Source organism: Plectropomus leopardus, chromosome 2, assembly GCF_026936395.1.
Source record: "Plectropomus leopardus strain MGB_pleo_1.0 chromosome 2, ASM2693639v1, whole genome shotgun sequence".
Lineage (NCBI taxonomy): Eukaryota > Metazoa > Chordata > Actinopteri > Perciformes > Serranidae > Plectropomus > Plectropomus leopardus.
The window spans coordinates 77,450-91,372 of NC_142177.1; the positions used below are offsets into that span (position 1 = coordinate 77,450).

The 13,923-nt window shown below is 40.8% G+C and overlaps 1 protein-coding gene across 1 annotated transcript in view; it reads left to right on the forward strand.

Annotated features, from left to right (window-relative positions):
• Nucleotides 1-1,448: 1,448 nt before the first annotated feature.
• kiss1 (KiSS-1 metastasis suppressor) overlaps nucleotides 1,449-13,923 on the forward strand; it is a 29,797-nt gene continuing 17,322 nt past the window's right edge. The window contains exon 1 of the mRNA XM_042511204.1: nucleotides 1,449-1,542. Coding sequence (XP_042367138.1) covers nucleotides 1,449-1,542 — 94 coding nt within the window. The remainder of the gene's footprint in view (nucleotides 1,543-13,923) is intronic.

Consider the following 13,923-nt stretch of genomic DNA (forward strand, 5'->3'; position numbering starts at 1 on the left):
TTCTCTACAGCAGAGGGAAGATCACACTTAAGTTAATCAAGTAAAGTTAATCAACGTGCTTACTCCCATATATGAAGACACTAATGTGATGTTGTCATGTCTTGAATTAAACATCATAAATACTATGTGACAACACCCCTGGATGGTATACATAGTGTCAGTGTCTAACAGCAGCTGTTGTGATGTCAAGTCAAGTCAATTTTATTTATAAAACTCATAATCGTAAATTTAAATTTTTAAATAAATTTTTCGGCGTCTGTTTGAGACAGGATAATTTTTACAATGTTACGCAAGTGAAAGAAAGCAGTCCTTGAAGTTTGTTTTATATAGAAGGCAAAAGATACATCTTGATCCAATATAACTCCAAGGTAATGCCATCTAAAGAAATTATATCCTAAGAAAATGAGTTTCTGAGCTGTTTGGGGCAAAGAACAATAACTTCAGTTTTGTCTGTATTTAACATAAGGAAATTGTGGCTCATCCAGGATTTTATGTCCTTAAGACGTGCTCGTAGTCTAGGTAACTGATCAGTTTCATCTGACTTCATAAACAGATACAAGTTACAATGTCATTGTGCTGTCAGTTTGTTTAGTGACCATATGATGTTGCAAGACCCCAGTAGTTTACAGCTGGAATCACCAATACTTATATGTTACAAAAAGTCATTTCATGTCAGTTAAACCTATTTTTCATCATGTGATGCTGCATGACATTGTCATATGGTAAATTCAATTAATTAGTTTTGCAGTAGATATCGCTGCAATACAATACATTGGCATTTCGGACATGACATCAAAAATGTGATTTCTTCACACTGTACTGATAGGGTTAGTTAATTTTTTTATGTTTTAAGTTAAAATTTTGCCCAGATCTTGCACTTTTAACCATGGCTCTGTTAAGATGTGCACAGAGCAGTCTCTGATTTTCCGTTGCTGAGTGAGCCTCAATCACATTGCATCCACTTGATCCTCCTGTGAACAGACATTAGCCAGAAGAAGGCTTGATAGAGGAACAGCTCTCAGTCCAAGTCAGGTCAGCCTTGCCCTGATGCTGGCTCTCCTCCCTCTCATCCGGCAATTTTGGTGTCTTTTCTCCCCTCTGGTCTGACTGGCCGTTTGGTGTATGCCGTTTGGATCCTCACGCTGTCTGCAGCATTCAGTCCAAGCCCCACACAATTTTCCCTGAAGTTGATAAGTGCTTCTCTATCATGGAAAAGTCGTGCTTCCGCAGATGCGGCCAAGGTGTCAAAAAAATAGCTGATGCTTGTTATTTTTTTATTTTGGACAATTAATAAATAATAATCATAGGTAAACCCATGAATATTAGTACCCAAGACTATTATAAATATAATTTTTTTTTTGTTACATCCTCTCCTTAAGATACACTGAGACATTGTAATCATTTCTGTCTGCTCATAGAGGAATTTCAGCTTCCTGAACCTGTCTGTTATGATGCCCCGACTCATGACTGCACTGATGATGGCTGCTTTGTCAACAGAGGTCTACACCATCAGCCTTTTGAAATCCACCTACCACAGTGAAGGTACAGTCAGAGCTCTGGAGGCTTTAAAATAATTCTGCAAATGAAGAACACATAAAAACTTGGGTTACACAGTTGCAGTTAGTCATCAGTGTCTACACTGACTGTCTCCAGATACTGGTGCCACAGCCAGTGTTGACAGTTGCTGTGGGTAAAGTAGAAGTGTAAGGATCAGAACTGGACATGCTGTCCGACCAGTTGAGAGGTGTTTTCAGTTGTTTCACACAGCCACACTCATAGCAAGATGAGGCTAATTGTCATAGAGAGAGGGGAGATGCAATATACAACATAGTTCAAATGTAGGAGTACATTTTTGGTCTCCCCTCAAAGGCATTGACATAGAATAAAAATATTTAAATGCAATATTTTTGTTTTTGCTTCCATTTTTCATAGGTGTAAGTTAAATATCTAAGACTTTTTATATGCACTCATGGCTATATGTCTCTTAAATACTGGTTGCAAATCTGACATAACACCACTGTAAACATAGGCCACAATGTTGGCAGTAGCCAACTACTCGCCCACAAAACAGTTGATGTCTGCCAAGTACAGAGTAAACTGGGATTCATTTGTGAAAAGAACACTTCTCTCAAGTGCCAGATGCTATCAAAGGAGAGCAGTTGCCCACTCAAGTCAGTTAAGACAATGCTCAGGTCAAGAGCCTGGTGAAAATGATGAGCAAACAGGTGTGCTTCTCTGAGATGGTTTCTGATGGTTGGCACAGAATTTCTTCAGTTGTGCATCCGATTATTGCATTAGCTGTTTGGATGACTGCTCTCAGCCAATCTTACAGGCGAAGTGCTGGATATGGTGCTGTGGTTTGGTTCACAGTTGCATGCATTATAAGGTATTATGAACATACTTATAATGCACTATAATGCCTCTCAGTGTTATATAATCATAGTTATAAGCACTCATGATAATTTATAATGCTTTATAAAAATTATCGAAACTCAGCAACTCTACATTGCTAAGACTTACAGGCCAATGTGTGATTTAACATTACAGATTCTAAAGCTCGGTACATCTCATACATCGCCAGGTGTATGATGCCCAACATGTTTGTTTTGTGGACAAACAGCAGATAGGATAAAACACAAGTGCAAACTTTGACTGAATTCACACTAAATCCGGCAGTAAGGCAGCTTCATAGAATTATTTTTGTGCTCTAGAATTTTAGAATTTTACTGTTGAGATACAGTAAGAAAACACAGTCTTCAGAGTTTTGCCTCTGAATCAAAGTTAAATAATACAGAAGACACTCTTCTGACACACTCTCCAAATTGAGACAATGAATGTTGTTTGGGATGTTCATCATCACAAAGTTTATACTGTATGTTAGTTCCTGTTCAAAACAATACATTTTACAGAATATTATGGGCTGTTCTTGCATTGACTCAATCTTATTCTTTGTCACTTTATTTAAGGCTACTTAAAGTGATTTATAATCACAGGGATTTCATTACTTTACTTACTTTAGCATTACTTTAGCACCCAGTGACCACTTACAATGTGTTATACTCACATTATAATACATTATAATAGGGATTATAATGTATTAAAAAAATATGCACCACAGCTGTGAGAATTTTAATACATTTTAAGCTTTGCAAATACAGTGAGCGAAGATCAAATATGTAGTATGGACACCTGACCTGTTTTAGTCATTTTATAATGATTTATAGTGTGATGACTATTGTTAAAAAGTATTCTAAATATGTGTTAATAAGTAAGTATTATATGAATTTATAATTCATTCAAGACATTGGTATAATGACGACTGTAATGACATACAGCAATATAAAGGCATTATAACACATCATAAGCATGTTCATAATGTGTTACAATGCATTTTAGACGTGGGCTTCATAAAACGTGTTACCAAATTTTTGTGTGGTGAAAGTGACAGACAAAGATCTTAACCATTATAGCTGTAGCGGCAACTTTGTGTTCAAGTCCTTTCTTGGCCAACACAATGTAGCTTCATTGCCAAAAAACACAAGCAGCAGCAAACAGGTTTTGGGCTTCATAAGCCTGAGAAAAGTGGCTTCAACTGGTTTAATTTTGTCTCATGAAGGGGTGAGACCAAAAACACACCTGTGTTATCATAACAATGTATGCAGTGACTGCACACTCAAAGGCCTGCCCTTTGGTCCTAGGCAACCTGAGTTATGGCCAATTTCCTGATAAGCCCTCATCTCTGTGAAGGGTTTTGATTGATGGCTTCCATAACCCTTTTTTACCAATATTGCTCATTTGTAGAGTGATTGTATCTTAGTCTCACAATGCTGTAAATTAAATTTGTTGTTGAAAAGTAAAATAAAAAAAGTGTAATGTTTTTTTCAAATTCTGCAAATTACAAAAGAATATATTATGTTTTTAATACAAGGTCGCATCATGGGGACTTTCTGTGGCCTTGACTGTAAAAGAGATGTTTCTGTGGAGCACCCTGACATTAAGATTTGTGTTAAATTTCAAGTTAGGTTTGGTGTTTGATTTGGTGTCAAGGGCATGGCCGGTTAAAGTTTTTACTCTTTTGGCTGAATATGGCATTACCCTCAGGTTGATTGAGATCAAAGAGATTTAAAGCACTTAGACATCACTTTCAGTTATGGTGCCAAGTTTTTAGTCTCTAGGTTATTACAAATCTCGTCTCATCATGACCACATGCACCAATCATTATGACACTTCAGATCTTGGTTAAAACCAAATATGATGAAAATCTGTCTGCCACATTTTGAGGTACACATTTGTGGCTTTTGTGGTGTTTGCTATTGGTTAAACTCAAAATGCTTTAGTGCATCAGTATAAGGCATCCAAAACCACTGGTTCCTTAACTTCTTGTCATGCAATTTGATAGTCTTTTATGAAACTAACCAAGTAAGGTCGCATCATGGGGACTTTCTGTCAGAGTCCAAATCTCCAGTTTGAAACAGATTATCTGTGACAGTGTTCACGCCTTAGGTATGAAAACTCTGATTACATTGCTTCGGCATCATCAGGTTTATTTAGTCAGACTTGACCAAGCTCTCCCAGAGCCATAGAAGACATTCTACATTTTTTTACAGGCTGTAGTACAGGCTCTTGTGCACTAATGGGGAAACAGGGAAAATAGGACACTGGGAAAATAGGGCCCATAAAATGCTAAAGTTATCCTTACAGTAAAACTTTGGAATATTTTAACCTGGACCCTATTTTCCCATGCATGCCTTCCCATGTGTCTAAGAGACTGATGTGAACAAGAATTTCTAAAACTGGTCCAGTATTGAGCGACAGGGCAGCAGCCGGCAGCTGTGAAACAGGTTGCAATGTAAGCATATGGGTCAATTTAACACCGTCATTCTATCTCTATTAGAAAATGTTTGTTTTTTTGTCACAGGCAGGCCAGATTGTTATAAGTTTCTAAAGTCTCTTTACCTTCACTCGATCCTTTCTGTTTGCTGTTGTCTCTGCAAATGGATGCCTTATTATAAAATCTCACTTGTTGCAGAAAGACAACAGTAGAAAGAGTTTAGAGTCATCTTAATAAATTAAATGTCATAGATGATTATTAACCTAATTTCAACGATGTGGATGAGGAGGATCACGCAGCGTATTCAAAGTCCCTGCCACACTAAAGGTCTCACATTGGATCTTGTATGCTCCACTGGCATTACTCCCCTTCAGCTACAACGCCTTGACCTCACTGTCTCTGATCATCATGCTGTCCTCCTCAGTTTTCCTTGTCAGAAGCTACCACACCTACCACCACTTTTGAAGAAAGCTTGCAAGAATAGCTAAATTAGATCTAAGTTTGAGTTGAGTCTTCAGAGGTGTTTCCCACAACACTACCCACCTGGCCTCTAAACCCCTCATGACTACGGTGGACGCCCTGGCAGCTTATTACAACATTGCACTGTCCTTAGCTTCAACTCTCTGCCCCTCTTAAAACCCGCTCTGTCTCCCTCACCTGTCCAGCTCCTGAACTCTGCTCCATGAAAGCCTCTGGTCATCAGCTGGAGAGACTATGAAAAATCTGGCCTCTCCATACACCTGCAGGCCTACAAAGACAATGTGAACTCCTACAAGGAAGCTCTCTCTAAAACCAAGACCCAGTGCTACTGTACTCTCATCGATAACCAACAAAACCATCCCAGAATGCTGTTTTCAACCATCAACCGCCTACTTTGTCCCATTGAAGTAGCGTCTCCAGAAAAGGGCGGAGAGTCCCCAGAATCTCCAAAAGAGTATAAAAGCGAGCATTTGGAAAGTGTTATTTCAGTCTAATCCCGGGGTTGACTCGAGTTTGTTGTTGTGTATTGAAGACCTCAATAAAGCTCTTCTTTGCAACTGACTTTGCTCATCTCCAGTGCTCCTTGGCAGAGGTTTCCACACCTACCACCACTTTTGAAGAAAGCTTGCAAGAACAGCTAAATTAGATCTTAGAGGTGTTTTCCACATTTCCTGGTGAGCCAGCCAGGAGAGTGACGTGAAGGTACCAGAGTGACCACGGTGGACCTGAAGCTGTATCTCAGAAAAAAGGTGATCAACAGAAAAAGTCCAAAGACATGCATGTCAGGTTAATTGGTGACTCTAAAACTGCCCGTAGGTGTGCATGTGAGCGTGACTAGTTGTTGACTGCAGAAAAGTTTGGGAGGAAGAAAAAAGGAACAGTTATGCATTAATCGCTGTACATGTAGCTGTAAATATTGCTAACTGAGCTTATATGTATTGTGTAAATACAGGGAAATAAAAAGGTTGTGTAAGAAGGCAAAATATTAAGGGAAATATAGTCATTAAAATAACTCTTAAGATAAATGATTAATGTAGAAGGTGACAATCGTGAGGACAAGTGACTTACACCAGAACATATAGCTGAAGGAGGTGATGTATGCAATAAGGACACATTTTTCGTTACAGCGAACATACATTGACAAGGAAGGTGTGGAGCAGTGGCAAGACCAGCAACTGATTAATTACAAATTGTGGCAATTAACAAAATTCCTTAATTTGAAAGACAAGAAAGAACAGTTTCCGCACATATGATTGTATAGGCTGCTGCATGAGATCTGGTGGCAAAAGATAGCTCACTGGTTGGAGCCATTGTCCAAATCACCCAATGAAGAAATTGTAATCCCTCTACATCCATTTATAGAAGTGAGAGGAGAAAAAGGAGAGAATTTACAGCCATGGCTGTGCGTGTTCATCGTTCCCAGGAGAATGAATTGGGAAACAGGCAAATTAGCTATCTAGTAAAAGAAAAATACAGTGACGGATGGGATAACTATAAACTGAATCCCTCCAGAGAGAAACAATACAAAGACTAAAACTGATTTAAAAAAATATATATAATTATAAAAACTAATTGTATTAAGGGTGGCACGGTGGCGTTGTAGTTAGCACTATTGCCTTACAGCAAGAGGGTCCCTGGTTCGAAACCCAGTTGGAACGGGGGTTCGATCCATGTTTGCATGTTCTCCCCATGTCTGCATGGGTTCTCTCCGGTCTTCTCCGGCTTCTTCCCACAGTCCAAAGACATGCTGCTCAGGTTGATTGGTGGCTTAAAATTGGCTTGAGTGTGTATGGTTGTCTGTCTATGTGTCAGCCTTGCGATAGTCTGGCAACCTGTCCAGGGTGTCCCCGCCTTCCGCCCGATGACAGCTGGGATTGGCTCCAGCCCCCCCGCAACCCTTACGAAGACAAGTGGTTACAGAAAATGACTGACTGACTAATTGTATTAATATGAACAGGACCAGATCACGCTGAAATTCCTAGAATAACCAGTGCCAGACAAGTCTACATGGGGGCTGCAGTGAGCAGAAAGTGTGGTGATGGTGCAAGGCCAGTCAAGCGGATTATGCAACAACATCCGGATCATGCTCCGAATGCTCCGGATCGAGCATTGCATGCGAATGTAGCAGTATGGCTGTAGCTGTGCGGTGCCTTAATTAATGCCGCAGGATCAGCATGTCTCTGCTGGGGGCGCAGTCTATAAAGGTGGGTGGTTGTGCCCTGGGAGCTCTCTTGCCTCGAAGCTTCCAGGTGCTCCGCTTCCACCAGTAGCTTCACCTGATCACCTCACGGCCGGATCGCTCAGCTCGCCGATCCCGCGTATGTGCAGTGCTGCATGGTTCTGTGTGCTTTTCATAAAGTTTCGCGGTCATCATCAACATTGGCTTTTGTCTCTCATACAGTGCCTGAACTTGGGTCTTCCTCTCCCTTGTCGGCGTTAATCGCCGGGCGGTGAGTGTCTCTCCCCTGCACCTCATCTCATGTGCTGCAGCATGGGAGAGTGATCTGCGGTCTGCCACGTTTGTAATTATGCTGCTGTGGCGCAGAGTGCTTCTCTTCCTCACTTTGTCATGCTCATTCAACTCCTGATGGTATGTAGACATCGTGATGCCAAGTTACCGGCATAGTTAATTTTTAGATCCTAAAATATGTCTTTCAATGGCAGGGTACATGTGTGTGCGACCCTTTCCACCAGCTCTAACTCTGCCTCCCTCGCACGCCGCATCGGCTGGCTGCTGTTTTGCGTGCCTGTTTGTGTGGCGATTGTTTATTTCCATTCATCCGACTTTACATCTCCAACCATGCTGTTGCTGGCACTCATTAAGGTGATTGCTGTCCCTACCCTGGGCTGTGCATATCTCAACCTTTTCCTAAGCATGGACTGAAGTTTATTAGTAATAGTTTCTTTTTCTTTACTATTGTGTTGCATGTGTACTGGGGTTTAGTTACTTTTGATAGTTGTTATTTTATTTCTTTGCTTATTGTTTGGGTTGTTTTGCATGTTTGTTTTGGCTTACTTATTCCTGATTATTTTTCTTTGGTTGCCTTGCATGTTTATTTGGGTTTATCAGTTTTGATGAATTCAAGATTATTTCTGATTATCTTTATTTGCTTTGGGTTGTTTGACAGTTTTCTTTTGCTTGCATGTGTTGGGTTTTGTTAAGCTATGTGGGTTCATTAATTTAACCCTGATGTAAAACCCAATTTAGTTATTTGTCCCTTCTTTGTGTATTTTGTGTGCGGTTTTGTTAATTTATATGTGGTTCATTAATTTAACCCTGATGTAAAACCTAATTTAATTATTTGTCTTTCTCTTTGTGTATTTTGTGGGATTTGTTTAGGGGTGAGTGCATGCGTGGTGTGTGTGTGTGTATAACGATTTTACTAAACTGTGTTAAGTAAAATAATATATTGTTAAATAAAATTAACTTAATTTTTTACGCTGGACCCGGTCTCAAGCTTTCATCAGTAAATGAACTTGTGTGCTTTAACTACTGTGGAAAGGGTTAGTACAATTCTCCAGGTGAAATTCCTGGGGTGGCGTTGTCGGTAACTGATAATTAATTTGTCAAATATTAATTCCTCTAATAGCGGTTTGGGTGTCTTTAAAAGAATTATTAAACTCTGTCCATTATTCATCCTAACACCCCACCCCCGTGTCGCAACACATAAATGGCACCAAAAAACAACAGGTAAGACTCATTGGCCCAAATAAGGCACCTTTGATATGGCATGTTGTGATGAGGTAGACAGATGGCTTTGCAGGGATGTGACACGACGTCAAAAAAACACATGAAAAAGAAGTGTGAACGTTTCAAAGAGAAAGAGGAGCTAGGATGGTTCAAGCAGGAAGGATATCGACAAATGATGAAACAAGAACAACCACAGACAACAGAGACGACAGTCATTCTCACATCCCCCACATGGAGACCAGAACCTCCCCCATACAATACAAACAAGACTGCTGAGGGGGCGGGCCTGTATCCAGTTCCGACAGCCACAGATGGGCTGGAACTGAAATGGAATGAGGAAGGCCAACTTCAAGGGAAGATCAAGCTAACATGAACACAGACAGAAGAAACTGAAGGTGATGGAGGTGAAGAGGATGTGAGAAGTGTAAACAGTAATACTCAACGAAGAAAAGACAAAGAACATGCAAAGAGAAGACAGGGAATTAAAGCTTATGTTCGACAAGAACAAAAGAGATATAAAGAAACAGGACATATAAGAAGTAGCTCTAAAAGTGAACAGGGAAGCGACTCAGACTGAGAAGACTTTGAGAGAAGTGATGCCTTAGGAAGAGAGGATATAAGGAAATACCAATACAAATCAGCCACAAAAGGAAAGAAACCAAAGATGCAGAAAAGGGCACTGCACTACAAAATTCAGCAACTGCTGAAACAACAGAGACGGGAAACAGAGGAGCTGGAAGCTGCCCATCAACAAGTGAGACAAGAGTCAGCAAAAAGAAGGATGGCGTTTGAAAGATCCCTCTCAATGCCGGACACATCCACTCCCCATCCATCCCATTCCACCTATCTGACAATTACTGAAGGAAAAGGGACCAGAGGTAGACAACACCCCTCATGCCTAAGCAAAGCACAAAGTCAAGTCAAGTCAATTTTATTTATAGAGTCCATTATCACAAAACATGGTTTGCCTCAGAGGGCTTTATAGTGTACGACATCCCTCTGCCCTTAGACCCTCACCTCACCCAAAGAAAAACTCCCGAAAAAGAAGCCCTGTAACGGGGAGAAACCTCAGGAAGAGCGGTAGAGGATGATGAGGGATCCCTCTTCCAGGACAGACAGATGTGCAATAGATGTCCTAATTAACAAATTAAATACAATCATGGCAAAAAAGGAAAGAGGAAGAGAGAGGGGAGGAGAGGGGGAGAGAGGTTGAGAGAGGGGGAGAGAGGCACAGTAATAGTAGAAACAGATGCATGTCCTATTACAATAACGATAGTTGTGAAATTATTAATTGCACTCTATGATGATGTTGAGGGTAATGATAAGAGTCTCATGCACAGGTTGATAGGTGTCCAAAGGCAAGATCACAGCATCGGCGCAGCCAGGACCAGACCACAATCAGGGCGAGCGGGGGGCACAGTATCAGTACAGCCACAGCACGAGCACAGCCAAAGGCAGGGTCGCAGCATCAGCACAGCTATCAGGCACAGTCAAGGTTACGGCCAGGATCCAGGAAAACTAGGAAACAAGGGAGTAGGAATGCTCCCGAGAGGCAACAGGGTTAGCGTAGTGCAGTTCAAAAGACCCAGGCTAAGCTAAACTACTGAGGCTAAGCTAAGCTTGCAAATGGCAAGGCAGTTAACAGACATGCATTTTCCAATGGCAGCATTGAGAGAAGGAAAACGAGCTCAGCGTATCATAGAAAGTCCCCCAGTAGGTTAAACCTATGTCAGCCTAACTATGGGCTGGTCCAGGCAATCTGAGCCAGCCCTAATTATAAGCTTTATCAAAGAGGAAGGACTTAAGTCTACCCTTAAAAGTTGAAACGGTGTCTGCCTCCCTGACCGAAACTGGAAGATGGTTCCATAGGAGAGGAGCGTGGTAGCTGAAGGTTCTGGTTCCTATCCTACTTTTGGAAACTTTGGGAACCACAAGTAACCCTGCATTTTCAGAGCGCAGTGATCTTGAGGGTTGGTAAGGAACTATGAGCTGTGACAGATAGGATGGAGCCTGACCATTTAGAGCTTTGTAAATTAGGTGGAGGATTTTAAATTCAATCCTGGATTTTACAGGGAGCCAGTGCAAAGAAACTAAAACAGGAGAAATATGATCCCTTGTTGCTTCCTGTTAGAACACGAGCAGTGGCGTTCTGCACCAGTTGGAGAGACCTAAGAGATTTGTTGGGGCAACCAAATAATAGGGAGTTACAGTAATCCAGCCTAGAGGTGACAAATGCATGTACTAAGTTTTCAGCATCTTTTTGGGACAGAATATGTCTAATTTTTGCGATGTTATGCAAGTGGAAGAAAGCCGTCCTTGAAGTTTGTTTTATATGGGAGGCAAAAGATAAATCTTGATCAAATAAAACTCAGAGGTTCCGTACAGTAGTGCTAGAGGCCAAGGTAATGCCAGCTAGAGAAATTACACTGTTGGAAAAGGAGCTTCTGAGGTGTTTGGGGCCAAGAACAATAACTTCAGTTTTGTCTGAATTCAACATCAGGAAATTACGGCTCATCCAGGCTTTTACATCCTTAAGACATGTTTGAAGTCTAGATAGCTGATCAGTTTCATCTGGTTTCATAGATAGATATAATTGCGTATCATCAGCATAACAATGAAAGTTTATAGAGTGTTTTCTAATTATGTTGCCTAGAGGAAGCATATATAAAGTAAAAAGGATTGGTCCAAGCAACGAACCTTGTGGCACTCCAAAGCAGACCTTAGTATGTGCAGAGGGTTGATCGTTGATGTGAACAAATTGGGAACCATCTGATAAGTATGACTTAAACCAGGCTAGTGACGTTCCTTTAAGGCCAATTAGGTTTTCCAGTCTGTGCAGTAAGATTTGATGGTCAATGGTGTCAGAAACCAGACCTGTATCAGAAGCGATAAATAAGTCATTATTAATTTTTGCAAGTGCCGTCTCTGTACTATGATGAACTCTGAAGCCTGACTGAAAGTCCTTGAATACACTATTATCTTGGAGAAAGTCACAGAGTTGATGAGCAACCACTCTCTCAAGGATTTTAGAAATAAAGGGGAGATTAGATATCGGTCTATAGTTAGCTAAAATCTCAGGATGGAGAGTGGGCTTCTTTAGAAGAGGTTTAATGACAGCTACTTTAAAAGACTGTGGTACGTAGCCTGTTAATAAAGACGCATTGATATCTAATAGATATTATTAGATAAGTTGTCTAATAAGGGCAAAACTTCCTTAAGGAGCTTAGTTGGGACGGGGTCTAGCAGGCATGTTGATGGCTTTGATGCAGAAATCAGAGTGTAGAGTCGATAAAGGTCAATGGGGGAGAAATGGTCCAAATAAATTTCAGGCCTTGCTGCCATATCCAGGCTATCTGTGTCTGGGTCCAAGTCAGGTAAGGGCAAGAGGTGATGGATTTTATCTCGAAAAGTTTTAATTTTATTATTAAAGAAAGTCATAAAGTCGTCACTGCTTTGGGCCGAAGGAATACAAGGATCTATGGAGCTGTGACTCTGAGTCAGCCTGGCTACAGTGCTGAAAAGAAACCTGGGATTGTTTTTGTTTTCCTCAATTAATGATGAGTAATAGTTTGCCCTGTCATGGTGGAGGGCCTTCTTATACACTTTAAGACTGTCCAGCCAGACTAAACGGGACTCTCCCAGTTTGGTTGAACGCCAGTGTCTTTCAGATTTTCGCGATGTTTGTTTCAATTTGCGGATCTGGAGGTTAAACCAAGGAGCCAATTTTCTTTGTTTCATTATTTTCTTCTTGAAGGGTGCAGCAGTGTCGAGAGCTGATCGCAGTGAGCCAGTAGCATTATTGACGAGACAGTCAATTTGAGAATGACTTAAGTTAGTAGGAGTATTGTCAGTCGCTGTAAGACATTGTAATGATGTCAATGCAGAAGGAATCAGTTTCTTAAATTTAGCCACTGCTGAATCAGATAGACAACTAGAATAGTAACTCTTACTGAGAGGCTTGTAGTCGAGTAATAAAAAATTGAAAGTTATTAAATAATGGTCTGACAGAGCAGGAATCTCAGGAAAGACTAATAAATCATCAATATCGATGCCGTATGCAAGGATTAGATCGAGGGTGTGATTGTAGCGGTGGGTGGGTTTATGTACACACTGACTGAAGCCAATTGAATCCAAAAGCGTGGAGAAAGCAGAACTAAGGCCATCATTATTAATATCCATGTGAATGTTAAAATCCCCAACAATAATAATTTTGTCTGATTTAAGCACTAAACTTGATATAAGCTCAGAGAATTCAGATAGAAATTCAGAGTAAGGGCCGGGGGGGGGGGGCGTACACTATGACAAATAGAATTGGCTAAAGAGTTTTCCAGGATGGGTGAGAAAGACTAAGAAAAAGGCTTTCAAATGAACTATAGTTTAGCTTAGCCTTAGTGTGATTGCTAAGCTTGGATCAAAGTAGCAGCGACTCCCCCTCCTCGGCCAGTGTCCCGCGCAACGTGACTATTTATATGACCAGGAGGAGTGGATTCATTCAAGCTAACGTACTCATCAGGATAAAGCCAGGTCTCAGTGAGGCATAATAAATCAATATGGTTATCCGATATTAAATCAGTGACTAAATGAGCCTTGGTTGATAAGGACCTAACGTTCAAGAGTCCGCATTTAATTCTCCTGTTATGATGCTGTTGACAGGAGATGATTTACTCTTTATGAGATTTTCTTGTACAACTCCTCTTTTGTTTATTTTAGCTTTAAACAAATGAAGTGGTCGGGGGACAGACACTGTTTTTTATAACATTTACATTATGGGTGTGTGACTGTGCTAGAGGAAGCTCAGAGAAGCGTGTAAGACTGCGACTCTGCACCCTGGTCCCAACTCTGGGATGTCATGGCTTTTGGGCCTCTAATAAACTTGGCCAGATTTCTAGAGAGTAGAGTAGCTCCATCCAAAGTGGGATGG